The sequence below is a fragment of the Homalodisca vitripennis genome, chromosome 7, assembly GCF_021130785.1.
Source record: "Homalodisca vitripennis isolate AUS2020 chromosome 7, UT_GWSS_2.1, whole genome shotgun sequence".
Lineage (NCBI taxonomy): Eukaryota > Metazoa > Arthropoda > Insecta > Hemiptera > Cicadellidae > Homalodisca > Homalodisca vitripennis.
In genome coordinates this window covers 21,368,820-21,384,509 of record NC_060213.1, presented here as the reverse complement: position 1 = coordinate 21,384,509, position 15,690 = coordinate 21,368,820, and the positions used below count along the sequence as shown (strand labels likewise).

The 15,690-nt window shown below is 34.7% G+C and overlaps 1 protein-coding gene across 1 annotated transcript in view; it reads left to right on the top strand.

The window, feature by feature from the left end:
- The window catches only part of LOC124366635 (calcium/calmodulin-dependent protein kinase type IV-like), a 162,171-nt gene that overhangs the window by 99,369 nt on the left and 47,112 nt on the right, over positions 1–15,690 (top strand). The window contains exon 3 of the mRNA XM_046823233.1: positions 7,746–7,818. Within this exon, the coding sequence (XP_046679189.1) occupies positions 7,746–7,818 (73 nt within the window). The remainder of the gene's footprint in view (positions 1–7,745; positions 7,819–15,690) is intronic.

Here is a 15,690-nt window from a genome sequence, read left to right as displayed (position 1 = left end):
AACTTGGCAGCAGAACATCGGCATTAGCGACCAGCCAAATACAAAGTTAGATTGAAACCTACTGTAGTCATATGGTATACGATATATAAGCTGTCCAACTTGGCAGCAGAACATCGGCATTAGCGACCAGCCAAATACAAAGTAATAGAACCTTAGATACAAAGTTAGATTGAACCTACTGTAGTCATATGGTATACGATATATAAGCTGTCCAACTTGGCAGCAGAACGTCGGCATTAGCGACCAGCCAAATACAAAGTTAGATTGAACCTACTGTAGTCATATGGTATACGATATATAAGCTGTCCAACTTGGCAGCAGAACATCGGCATTAGCGACCAGCCAAATACAAAGTTAGATTGAACCTACTGTAGTCATATGGTATACGATATATAAGCTGTCCAACTTGGCAGCAGAACATCGGCATTAGCGACCAGCCAAATACAAAGTTAGATTGAACCTACTGTAGTCATATGGTATACGATATATAAGCTGTCCAACTTGGCAGCAGAACATCGGCATTAGCGACCAAAACACAAAGGAATGACGCAGATGGAGGCTGAAATTAACTTTACAATCGTGTTTTTGCAGACTACTTTAAACTCTTAGGTAAATAATGTTTTATTATTAGTGGTAATGTGAATGTAAATCTCAATTTGCTTAGTATTTTCTATGAATGTGAAACAAATGAAATTGCGATGAGCAATAGGTAAAAAGGCAACATAATTAGGTAATTTGAAATAAAGTGTTGATTTCAAGCTGAGATATACCCTAAGATTTACGAACTATAATATTAGTAAGTGTGAGGATCATACATGGCTATTTCCCTGTCTGATTTAACAAAGAAGAACTGTGATATTGTATTATTTTTCCTTTTTACATCATGGCTTCACAAGGACCAGAAAGAGTTTTCAAACTGATTTTCCAGAGTCACTATTGTATCCTTAACAAAAATATGATTCAAGTAGGAATGATCAAGGAATGGTAAATCAAACGTTTATACATCTTCTTGGGACAATTTGTTCTTTAGCCCTTCAGGTACGTTAATTACGAAAATAAATCATATAGTTACTGTATTCATACAAATGTTATGTATCTGTCGCTGGCTAGATTGGGCAGGATAGGAGACTAAGGATGCATGGTTTAAGTGTCATTTTAAAATTAATTTATGTAAAAGTAATCTAGTCTTATATATTATTCCAAATACTACCAAAAAAGTAAAATATGTTGCTAAAGAAAATTTGGAAATCAATTGCTCATTGGACTTGACACTGGAATAAATGCAAATAATAATTTTTACATTAATGTAGTTTTATGGTGCTTAAGTTGATTTTAATTGTTTTTAGGGACTTTATTTCTCCTTTCCCTCAAACTGATCTGATAGCAACGTTAATATTATATTATAAAACCCTGACTTATTATATCTCATCATTTTTGTATAAAAGAACAAGCGTGGTGAGAACCAGATACCTCTATTTTATTCTGCTCAAAATTGTTGACCTTGATTTGTTTAAAACTTAAATATTGCATATTTATTGCTATGTTCCTCTACGTTTTAAGAAACAAAACTACGCTTATGTTAATAATCTAAAAGTAGAACTAATTTCAACGCTATCATTAATTTGTTTTAGATATATTTATCATATTATTATCATATTCAAGTCAAATCTTTTACATCTTCAATTTTAATAACTTAATTTTGAAAGAATCTTACACTATGCATTCACTACTCTTGCTGGTTATCATGGTTCCCATCATGTATTCGAACTTGGTGATTGACGAATATAAGTTTTCGTTGCCCCATCCGATTTTGGCAATGAAATAACAGTACCTACCCATTAAAAACATTATTTGGGTCCTATAAATGGCTATTGACGAAATATAGTTCGTATGTGCCTTCGCTTCAGAGTGGACGGAAGAAAAACGTCATTGACAACCGGAATATAGCTGGAACTTTGCAGTCATAGATTGCCAAACAACGGTTGGCTGACCTCGTTAAAACCATTGACTCATATCGTTGTTATGCCTATTTCATAGCAAAAAATAAAGTCATTACAGCTGTGGTCTAATGACAATCTACAATAGACTAAGAATATTCATATTCTCTTTTATCGGATAAAAATCTTTCAACCACTTGTGGATTTAAAATCATTGCGATGATGGCAGTATATTAAGTTCAGTTATTATTTGACGTTTACAAACGGATACATAATGGTATAACATGATTTATTAATAACAGCAATATAAAATGATATTACATGTACTGTAAGTCACTAGAGAATAATGGAACAAAATATGATACTCAATCTCCAGTGCAATATGCAATATCCTTCCCACAAATGATTGTTTTCTTTTGTTCTTAGTTTTGACCAGTGGCGCATATAGAAAATTACTTCGGAGGGGGTTGACACAGTTCAGGGGGGGTGGATGGTTCAGGAGTTATAAAATACCTTCCAGAAACAGGCGCACTGGAATCCTCACCTGAGAATGTTTTTTTATATATAAGGCTTCATAAATGAGTTCTAGCTTAAAGCTAACTACAGGGTGCAATTTTAATGTTTGCCTGCCAAATTTTCAGAAGGGTACTTGAACTGATTTGCTTTAACTCCATGGAATGTTTTGGTAAGCCACTAAGAAGAACTAAGAACTAAGAAATAAAAATATAATAATATAAGAGAAAATTGAAATTATAATATGATTCAAGAAATTTCCCACCGACATATGTTACAACTGTACCACACTACGTTTCGAGGATTGAAATTTATCATCTTCCTCAAGTATAAAAAAAACTAAAACATTGGTATATAACTTGTAACGTAAAATAATAGAAAATTTTTGAAATACTGTTATTCGTTCCATGATATTATGATGTAAAATAAAATTAAATCTTAACCTTTGTTAGGTGTAACAAACGTGTGGAAGGCATTTAAAATTAGAAATAGCAGACTCTACCATTGGATTGCAGAGCTCCAGTGCCAAAACCATTACTCCATAAATCTCAATTCGATTACTATTTCTGTGCACTGATATTATTAACATAGCATTAGAGGTTGTCTTTTGTCACCCAACGCTAAAGAAATGCGTTCGAGTAGATGCATATTGGATTTATGCATTTTTATTAAAATGGGCGCTAAGAATATATTAGTGACAATAAGAAACCCCATCACGTCGAAATTATGCATTTGTAGCTATAACTTTTTTTAAATATAATGTTACCTCTATCAAATTATTCAAATAAATTCATTGAGTTCTATTCATATTGTTTATGCAGTGGAGGATGATTGCTAACTTTATTATGTTTAGAACCTGAATAAGTTCTGTTACAGAAATTCTTCTCACAATAACTACACGGTAATACTGTATGTATTGGCCAAGTTTATCCTTCATCTTGTAATGACTTTTAGGTGAGAATTTTGGAAACTTTTCAGATTCCTGTCTATACAGAAGGTCATTTTGTCATTTATACAGAAGGTCATTTTGTCATTTATACAGAAGTTACGCCACACCAACTAACGTAACAGGCTTCGCTGATTGTATGGATTGTAATTGCATGGAACATTTCAAATCCTGCAGACAGATAGACATTTATACAACAAAGTGATTTACACAAAAATTACGCATCAAAGACCTCATTCTTGTACACATGAGGTTTCATGCAAAATTTAAAACCTAAGCATGATATCTTTCTCGGCATATCTTGGTAAATTATGCATTCATAATGTTGCTCATCAAATTGGTATTCATAACTTATTTATTTATGTAGTATTTAATATACTATATAAACGAATTTTTGAGTAAATTTTGCAATCTTTTAGTTAAGTTTTAAAATCATATACCTAAGATCCATTCTAAAAGTCGTTCTAATGGTAGATAATGACGACATACACACACCTAATTTGTTACGATTACTTCTCATTTTACATCTATAACTTTTAAACAAATAATACAAATATTTTATATTTATTTTTCGCGTCAGCACGTTTGCCAGATTGATGATAAAGAGGAAGACTCAAACACAAAGTGATGACTAAAACAACGTGATGTTGTATGATTAAAAGTTTCTCTCAGCAGAAGCGAATGTTTATTGTGCTATAAATCTTTAAAGCCCAGCACGTCGCACAAACAGTTGAAATGGGATCTATTGTACTTATTCTGAATGCAGATGTTTCATGTTACTTCTGTTCCACGAACTTCCAGTTAAAATTGATGGAACCACTTAAACACTAAAAAGAAATTCTGCCACCATAATATCACAATATATTATAATCTAATAATTTTAGAATATTCATTATGCACTATTCGCTATAAACGGCTTAGTATAATATCGATAAGTTGATTAAACCATCTAATAAATGTAAAACACTTGACTTATACTGTAAAACATTGTGGTTATATCCAGTTTTTATGTACATTCAACGATGTAAATAAAACTTAGATTTAAAATTGCGAATTAAAAAATAAATCCATTACAATAATTCAGTAAATTACAGTACAAACGGTTTTATGCAGAAATTAGTGTGCCTCATAGAATTACAGTATATGCTTTTATCAGGATATTAGTAAAATACTGGATCTTTATGAAGGTGGAAAAGGTTGTAACACGATATTTCTGACCATTAGAGTGACACTCAGCAAACTACGTCAGCAGTAAGTGCTAAGCGGCAGTGTCAGCAGTTTACACACCTATTACCTGCCGCCCAAAACCATTGTTACAGGATATCACCACCTAACTGTCTCTAACCGAAGGATGATAATCGTCTAAAACACGATATTTCTGACCATTAGAGTGACACTCGGGAAATTACGTCAGCAGTAAATGCTAAGCGGCAGTGTCAGCAGTTTACACACTTATTACCCGCCGCCCAACACCATTGTTACAGGATAACACCACCTGTCTATAACTAAGGATGATAATCGTCTAAAACACGATATTTTTGACCATTAGAGTGACACTTAGCAAACTACGTCAGCATTAAGTGCTAAGCGGCAGTGTCAGCAGTTTACATACCTGTTGCTCGCTGCCCAACACCATTGTTACAGGATATCACCACCTAACTTTCTCTAACTGAAGGATGGTAATCGTCTAAAACACGATATTTCTGACCATTAGAGTGACACTTAGCAAACTACGTCAGCATTAAGTGCTAAGCGGCAGTGTCAGCAGTTTACATACCTGTTGCTCGCTGCCCAACACCATTGTTACAGGATATCACCACCTAACTTTCTCTAACTGAAGGATGGTAATCGTCTAAAACACGATATTTCTGACCATTAGAGTGACACTCAGCAAACTACGTCAGCATTAAGTGCTAAGCGGCAGTGTCAGCAGTTTACACACCTATTACCCGCCGCCCAACACCATTGTTACAGGATATCACCACCTAACTGTCTCTAACTGAAGGATGGTAATCGTCTAAAACACGATATTTCTGACCATTAGAGTGACACTTAGCAAACTACGTCAGCATTAAGTGCTAAGCGGCAGTGTCAGCAGTTTACACACCTATTACCCGCCGCCCAACACCATTGTTACAGGATATCACCACCTAAATGTCTCTAACTGAAGGATGGTAATCGTCTAAAACACGATATTTCTGACCATTAGAGTGACAATCAGCACACTACGTCAGCAGTAAGTGCTAAGAGCAGTGTCAGCAGTTTACACACCTATTACCCGCTGCCCACCTTCTGTGTTATAGATATCGCTACCAGTCTGTGTCCACGATAATCCTGACATTATGACTTGTCGTTGAACATATTTTATACGTTAGTATAGATCATTCTTTAATTTTCTCATTTAATCGCTTTATGTAAAGTGTATTGACATTTTCAAGTATTATTTTATCTGAAAATGCCCAACTCATAATTAGTTATTTTCGTTTATTTAACAAACCCATTGTCACATTATAATGCAATATACAATTTAAATTAATTGAAAGAATAAATATACTAAAACATATAATAGCGAAGACTTGATGTGGAACAGTTATAATACTGAGTATAGAGTACAAACACGTAGAATAATACTGGATCTCTAAATGCGGAAGCTGTGGTGGAAAGTTTGGCATGTTCTCCCGGAAAGAGAAATATCTCGCGGTTTTATCTCAGAAGAGCAAGTATTTTTTTCTTTATCGTCGTTCTCCATTTTAATTAAATTAAACTATTACCATTCATAACACTCAAATTTACACGTATACTGTTATTTGTTGTAGATTATCAGTTGTTGGTTTCTATGTTATTAATTGGTGATCAGAATCCACAAGAAAGTTTGAAAGAGGGAGAAACATGTTTTGAACTAGTTATAACATATTTATAATCATTAAGTCTTTACAGGATATCACTTTTAATAGTCTTTTACTGGTTATAGTTAATTAAATACAATATTTCTTATATGAATTACATTTTAAAATGAAAACACGTCATTCCCTTCTCTGTTCTTGTACACTCTGTAAAATTTAACATCTTTATCTCAAACCTAAAGAAATACAAGTGAATTCACATTTAAAGTCCTATAATTCCTTATGGAATTATAAACAATATTATTGTATTGTCTTTTAAAGGCTTATGACTAAAACATGTTGAAAATCTTTCTGCCACTGGCGCAAAATATAGATTTCGAACAAGATTATTGTATATACTCAGGGTTTAACGGTAAGTTTTATGGGCAATGAACGGAGTGTGATAAAATGTGAAAGCACAACGCACAGCAGTTTGCACGGTGGTATCTCCAATCCTGCAAGGGAAATTATCTCCCGTTAAAGTTATGAATTAAAACATTATTTAATTTTCCTGAATATGATTCATATAACAGTTTTCATTTATATTTCTTACGTTTCCAATATTATAAAGTATATCTAAAGTGAGTAACAAAATAAATGGGAAAAGAAGGAATAATGATAAACGTTGTAAGCCTGAAAATATTGATCCTGTATAATTCAACGCACTTTTCACGTTTAAGCTTTTAATAACCTGTCAAAAGAGCAAAATGGATTTGTGAATAAATAAATGCCAATTTAGAGATCAAACGATGTAGGATACTGATTCTATGCATATAACTAAACACTTATCCGCTGATTATTATTATTGTCAATACCCAGAGCGAGCGGGCCATGTGTTACATAACCTTGCATCTGGCGACGTTAACCTAAAAACCCAAATGTATCCGTTGGTCATCAATTTACCAGCTGGTAGTTCTCTTTCTTATTGACTAATTTCCTTTTTACATTAAAAAATCAATAAACAACCGTGAGCAGATTATTTATGTTAAGTAGAATTACTAATCAAAATAAACACTCATTGTTTTAAGACCTTGAGTTGTTTAAAACAGTGGTCAAAATATGTAAAAATTATTAAAGGCTTTAGAATAATTTAGTTTTATGATGTTTCCATGCAAATCATAGTGCAATACTCTGATTTAACACTCAGAATTATCAAGAATATTAACTGTAATTTTATTGAAATGTGCTTACCGTGTACACTGAGATATAAAAGATATGCATCGATAAACTTACCAATGTAATTAACGAGATAGAGATCCGTACGATAAGGTTATAAATTGAAAGGTTTTTGGCAAAGATTGATTTGACAGGTTTGGAGTAATACCTGTATACTATAATAACAATGTAATGTCTTTGATGGCCGATGCACGATGTCCCTGAAGCAGCGACTTGCGAGAGATACAAGTGTGCGCGCACTAAGTGTGTTTCTATACATTAGAAGATGCTTACTTGTATTTTGTGTTCCAGGGGTTCCTATTCTATGGTCCACAAATGCCTCCACAAGGGAAAATCAGAGAGGGCCTGCAAAGTGTACAAAAAGGTCAGTAGGAACTGTTAATGAATTAAATTAAATGTAATTAAGTGGTTATACTGACATGGGCAATACTCGTATCCTTGCAGAGTAATCGCTGAAATCGATGGCCAGATACTCGGCATATTCGTATAATGTTCCAAATTCTCATTTTAGTTTGACTTTCCGGAATAGAAATTGCTTTCATATTGGGGTTTTGTGGCAGACATTTTGTTCAGAGTTGAGAATTATATTCTTTAAAGCTAGTATAGAAAATATTTTATCCAGAGTTAAACCCATTTTAATATTACAGCAGTACCTCATTTTTATTACCTAAACTTAACATTTTGAGTAGGTTTTACTATTGTCGAAGTTCACTTAATGTAACAAATGTTTAATAGTTGTCTGTAATATATTTATAAACGATCCGTCGTTCGTTTGCCGCCAGATAGCGAACAGCTACTTCTCTTCAAGTAGCAATAACATTCGGTATTTGATGCAATATCTTCTCATAGACTGATGCATAGCCAAATTTCGAAACAGCGAATGTTGTTTGGTTTAATCTTTACGTTATTTTATAAATAGCACGTAGACTAGTTATGTCTCTTGAGGAATGCTTCATGGATATTATGTTTTTGTCAATAAAAGAAATGAGTATTGAGTAATAAGCGTTTATTACATATTGAACAAGTTGCTGATGTTTTTTAAACTACTGGCCACTTAAACATTTTACCATCAAGCGTACATCCACAACGTTTCAAGTAGTACAGAATTTAGCATTGGGTGCAATATCTTCTCATAGACTGGTACATAACCGCACTACCATACAGTGTTCAACTTCATATAAATGTAACATCTTGTGGTACAGAATTTAGCATTGGATGCAATATCTTCTCATAGACTGGTACATAACCGCACTACCATACAGTGTTCAACTTCATATAAATGTAACATCTTGTGGTACAGAATTTAGCATTGGATGCAATATCTTCTCATAGACTGGTACATAACCGCACTACCATACAGTGTTCAACTTCATATAAATGTAACATCTTGTGGTACAGAATTTAGCATTGGATGCAATATCTTCTCATAGACTGGTACATAACCGCACTACCATACAGTGTTCAACTTCATATAAATGTAACATCTTGTGGTACAGAATTTAGCATTGGATGCAATATCTTCTCATAGACTGGTACATAACCGCACTACCATACAGTGTTCAACTTCATATAAATGTAACATCTTGTGGTACAGAATTTAGCATTGGATGCAATATCTTCTCATAGACTGGTACATAACCGCACTACCATACAGTGTTCAACTTCATATAAATGTAACATCTTGTGGTACAGAATTTAGCATTGGATGCAATATCTTCTCATAGACTGGTACATAACCGCACTACCATACAGTGTTCAACTTCATATAAATGTAACATCTTGTGGTACAGAATTTAGCATTGGATGCAATATCTTCTCATAGACTGGTACATAACCGCACTACCATACAGTGTTCAACTTCATATAAATGTAACATCTTGTGGTACAGAATTTAGCATTGGATGCAATATCTTCTCATAGACTGGTACATAACCGCACTACCATACAGTGTTCAACTTCATATAAATGTAACATCTTGTGGTACAGAATTTAGCATTGGATGCAATATCTTCTCATAGACTGGTACATAACCGCACTACCATACAGTGTTCAACTTCATATAAATGTAACATCTTGTGGTACAGAATTTAGCATTGGATGCAATATCTTCTCATAGACTGGTACATAACCGCACTACCATACAGTGTTCAACTTCATATAAATGTAACATCTTGTGGTACAGAATTTAGCATTGGATGCAATATCTTCTCATAGACTGGTACATAACCGCACTACCATACAGTGTTCAACTTCATATAAATGTAACATCTTGTGGTACAGAATTTAGCATTGGATGCAATATCTTCTCATAGACTGGTACATAACCGCACTACCATACAGTGTTCAACTTCATATAAATGTAACATCTTGTGGTACAGAATTTAGCATTGGATGCAATATCTTCTCATAGACTGGTACATAACCGCACTACCATACAGTGTTCAACTTCATATAAATGTAACATCTTGTGGTACAGAATTTAGCATTGGATGCAATATCTTCTCATAGACTGGTACATAACCGCACTACCATACAGTGTTCAACTTCATATAAATGTAACATCTTGTGGTACAGAATTTAGCATTGGATGCAATATCTTCTCATAGACTGGTACATAACCGCACTACCATACAGTGTTCAACTTCATATAAATGTAACATCTTGTGGTACAGAATTTAGCATTGGATGCAATATCTTCTCATAGACTGGTACATAACCGCACTACCGTACAATGCTTGACAAACTTGAATCTCATGGCATCCGAGGCGTGCCTCTCCAGTGGCTCAGATCATTTCTAAGCCATAGAACTCAAATTGTCCAGATCTCAAATAAATTATCTGAACCAATTCACCTGAGTTATGGTGTCCCACAGGGCTCAATTCTCAGTCCAATTCTCTTCCTGATCTATGTCAATGATGTAGGTTCATCACTTCTGCACGGAAGACTAGTGCAGTATGCTGATGACACGACTCTCTGTTTCACTAGCAAATCAAAATTGACTTTGGAACAGCATAGTTTTGTTGAAATTAACAACTGTGTCCAAAATTTTAACAGCCTCAATCTTAAAACAAATTCTGCAAAATCCAATTTTATAAATTTTGCTTTACGACCAGTAGATAGTCATGATGAGCCAGCTGTTATGTTGGCTGACACTATGCTGGAAGAAGTATATTGTTCAAAATTCCTGGGAATATACCTAGATCGAGGGTTGACTTGGAACGATCACATCGACCACGTTTGCTCCAAATTGGCCTCAGGCATTTATGTTTTGAGGTCTCTAGCCAAATACTGCCCGACTCAAGTTCTGATGATGGCGTATTATGGCTTGATTTACCCCCACCTCACTTACGGGCTGGTGTTGTGGGGAGCTTGTGCAAACAATCAATTCCTGAGAGTGTTCAAGCTGCAAAAACAAGCAATCCGCATTATCGCTCAGTTGAAATTTAGAGAGACGTGCAAGGAAGCCTTCAAAAATTTGCAACTGTTGACGCTGCCCAGTCTCTACATCTTGGAAACAACTCTGTTTTGTATGTCTAAATGTGCCATGACGAATGGCCGAGACATACATATGTATGAGACTAGAGGCAGAGATAACTACCGAACTGGTAGGCACAGAACGGTGGTTTATGAACGCTTGCCTTCACAGGCAGGTGTTCAATTCGTCAATAGGTTACCAAATTCAATTAAAAACACTTCAACACTCAAAGTGTTAAAAACTCGTTTGAAACGCTTTTTAGTGTCAAAAACATTTTATAATGTTGACGAGTTTTTTGCTTATGATTGGGAGACCACCAATTAAAAAGACTGACAAAATTCGTCGCTGAAAGTGGGAATAATTGGTGAATGAATGGATGTAGGTACGTTTGCAAAATTGTATGTTTGAATGAGATTTCTTGTGGTGTGTTTGACAAAAATTTTAGCCATTAAAAAGTTAAAATATGACATTTGCCATGCGTTGTATAATGTTCCGGCAATAAAAACTGATTTGATTTGATTTGATTTGATTTGACTACCATACAGTGTTCAACTTCATATAAATGTAACATCTTGTGGTACAGAATTTAGCATTGGATGCAATATCTTCTCATAGACTGGTACATAACCGCACTACCATACAGTGTTCAACTTCATATAAATGTAACATCTTGTGGTACAGAATTTAGCATTGGATGCAATATCTTCTCATAGACTGGTACATAACCGCACTACCATACAGTGTTCAACTTCATATAAATGTAACATCTTGTGGTACAGAATTTAGCATTGGATGCAATATCTTCTCATAGACTGGTACATAACCGCACTACCATACAGTGTTCAACTTCATATAAATGTAACATCTTGTGGTACAGAATTTAGCATTGGATGCAATATCTTCTCATAGACTGGTACATAACCGCACTACCATACAGTGTTCAACTTCATATAAATGTAACATCTTGTGGTACAGAATTTAGCATTGGATGCAATATCTTCTCATAGACTGGTACATAACCGCACTACCATACAGTGTTCAACTTCATATAAATGTAACATCTTGTGGTACAGAATTTAGCATTGGATGCAATATCTTCTCATAGACTGGTACATAACCGCACTACCATACAGTGTTCAACTTCATATAAATGTAACATCTTGTGGTACAGAATTTAGCATTGGATGCAATATCTTCTCATAGACTGGTACATAACCGCACTACCATACAGTGTTCAACTTCATATAAATGTAACATCTTGTGGTACAGAATTTAGCATTGGATGCAATATCTTCTCATAGACTGGTACATAACCGCACTACCATACAGTGTTCAACTTCATATAAATGTAACATCTTGTGGTACAGAATTTAGCATTGGATGCAATATCTTCTCATAGACTGGTACATAACCGCACTACCATACAGTGTTCAACTTCATATAAATGTAACATCTTGTGGTACAGAATTTAGCATTGGATGCAATATCTTCTCATAGACTGGTACATAACCGCACTACCATACAGTGTTCAACTTCATATAAATGTAACATCTTGTGGTACAGAATTTAGCATTGGATGCAATATCTTCTCATAGACTGGTACATAACCGCACTACCATACAGTGTTCAACTTCATATAAATGTAACATCTTGTGGTACAGAATTTAGCATTGGATGCAATATCTTCTCATAGACTGGTACATAACCGCACTACCATACAGTGTTCAACTTCATATAAATGTAACATCTTGTGGTACAGAATTTAGCATTGGATGCAATATCTTCTCATAGACTGGTACATAACCGCACTACCATACAGTGTTCAACTTCATATAAATGTAACATCTTGTGGTACAGAATTTAGCATTGGATGCAATATCTTCTCATAGACTGGTACATAACCGCACTACCATACAGTGTTCAACTTCATATAAATGTAACATCTTGTGGTACAGAATTTAGCATTGGATGCAATATCTTCTCATAGACTGGTACATAACCGCACTACCATACAGTGTTCAACTTCATATAAATGTAACATCTTGTGGTACAGAATTTAGCATTGGATGCAATATCTTCTCATAGACTGGTACATAACCGCACTACCATACAGTGTTCAACTTCATATAAATGTAACATCTTGTGGTACAGAATTTAGCATTGGATGCAATATCTTCTCATAGACTGGTACATAACCGCACTACCATACAGTGTTCAACTTCATATAAATGTAACATCTTGTGGTACAGAATTTAGCATTGGATGCAATATCTTCTCATAGACTGGTACATAACCGCACTACCATACAGTGTTCAACTTCATATAAATGTAACATCTTGTGGTACAGAATTTAGCATTGGATGCAATATCTTCTCATAGACTGGTACATAACCGCACTACCATACAGTGTTCAACTTCATATAAATGTAACATCTTGTGGTACAGAATTTAGCATTGGATGCAATATCTTCTCATAGACTGGTACATAACCGCACTACCATACAGTGTTCAACTTCATATAAATGTAACATCTTGTGGTACAGAATTTAGCATTGGATGCAATATCTTCTCATAGACTGGTACATAACCGCACTACCATACAGTGTTCAACTTCATATAAATGTAACATCTTGTGGTACAGAATTTAGCATTGGATGCAATATCTTCTCATAGACTGGTACATAACCGCACTACCATACAGTGTTCAACTTCATATAAATGTAACATCTTGTGGTACAGAATTTAGCATTGGATGCAATATCTTCTCATAGACTGGTACATAACCGCACTACCATACAGTGTTCAACTTCATATAAATGTAACATCTTGTGGTACAGAATTTAGCATTGGATGCAATATCTTCTCATAGACTGGTACATAACCGCACTACCATACAGTGTTCAACTTCATATAAATGTAACATCTTGTGGTACAGAATTTAGCATTGGATGCAATATCTTCTCATAGACTGGTACATAACCGCACTACCATACAGTGTTCAACTTCATATAAATGTAACATCTTGTGGTACAGAATTTAGCATTGGATGCAATATCTTCTCATAGACTGGTACATAACCGCACTACCATACAGTGTTCAACTTCATATAAATGTAACATCTTGTGGTACAGAATTTAGCATTGGATGCAATATCTTCTCATAGACTGGTACATAACCGCACTACCATACAGTGTTCAACTTCATATAAATGTAACATCTTGTGGTACAGAATTTAGCATTGGATGCAATATCTTCTCATAGACTGGTACATAACCGCACTACCATACAGTGTTCAACTTCATATAAATGTAACATCTTGTGGTACAGAATTTAGCATTGGATGCAATATCTTCTCATAGACTGGTACATAACCGCACTACCATACAGTGTTCAACTTCATATAAATGTAACATCTTGTGGTACAGAATTTAGCATTGGATGCAATATCTTCTCATAGACTGGTACATAACCGCACTACCATACAGTGTTCAACTTCATATAAATGTAACATCTTGTGGTACAGAATTTAGCATTGGATGCAATATCTTCTCATAGACTGGTACATAACCGCACTACCATACAGTGTTCAACTTCATATAAATGTAACATCTTGTGGTACAGAATTTAGCATTGGATGCAATATCTTCTCATAGACTGGTACATAACCGCACTACCATACAGTGTTCAACTTCATATAAATGTAACATCTTGTGGTACAGAATTTAGCATTGGATGCAATATCTTCTCATAGACTGGTACATAACCGCACTACCATACAGTGTTCAACTTCATATAAATGTAACATCTTGTGGTACAGAATTTAGCATTGGATGCAATATCTTCTCATAGACTGGTACATAACCGCACTACCATACAGTGTTCAACTTCATATAAATGTAACATCTTGTGGTACAGAATTTAGCATTGGATGCAATATCTTCTCATAGACTGGTACATAACCGCACTACCATACAGTGTTCAACTTCATATAAATGTAACATCTTGTGGTACAGAATTTAGCATTGGATGCAATATCTTCTCATAGACTGGTACATAACCGCACTACCATACAGTGTTCAACTTCATATAAATGTAACATCTTGTGGTACAGAATTTAGCATTGGATGCAATATCTTCTCATAGACTGGTACATAACCGCACTACCATACAGTGTTCAACTTCATATAAATGTAACATCTTGTGGTACAGAATTTAGCATTGGATGCAATATCTTCTCATAGACTGGTACATAACCGCACTACCATACAGTGTTCAACTTCATATAAATGTAACATCTTGTGGTACAGAATTTAGCATTGGATGCAATATCTTCTCATAGACTGGTACATAACCGCACTACCATACAGTGTTCAACTTCATATAAATGTAACATCTTGTGGTACAGAATTTAGCATTGGATGCAATATCTTCTCATAGACTGGTACATAACCGCACTACCATACAGTGTTCAACTTCATATAAATGTAACATCTTGTGGTACAGAATTTAGCATTGGATGCAATATCTTCTCATAGACTGGTACATAACCGCACTACCATACAGTGTTCAACTTCATATAAATGTAACATCTTGTGGTACAGAATTTAGCATTGGATGCAATATCTTCTCATAGACTGGTACATAACCGCACTACCATACAGTGTTCAACTTCATATAAATGTAACATCTTGTGGTACAGAATTTAGCATTGGATGCAATATCTTCTCATAGACTGGTACATAACCGCACTACCATACAGTG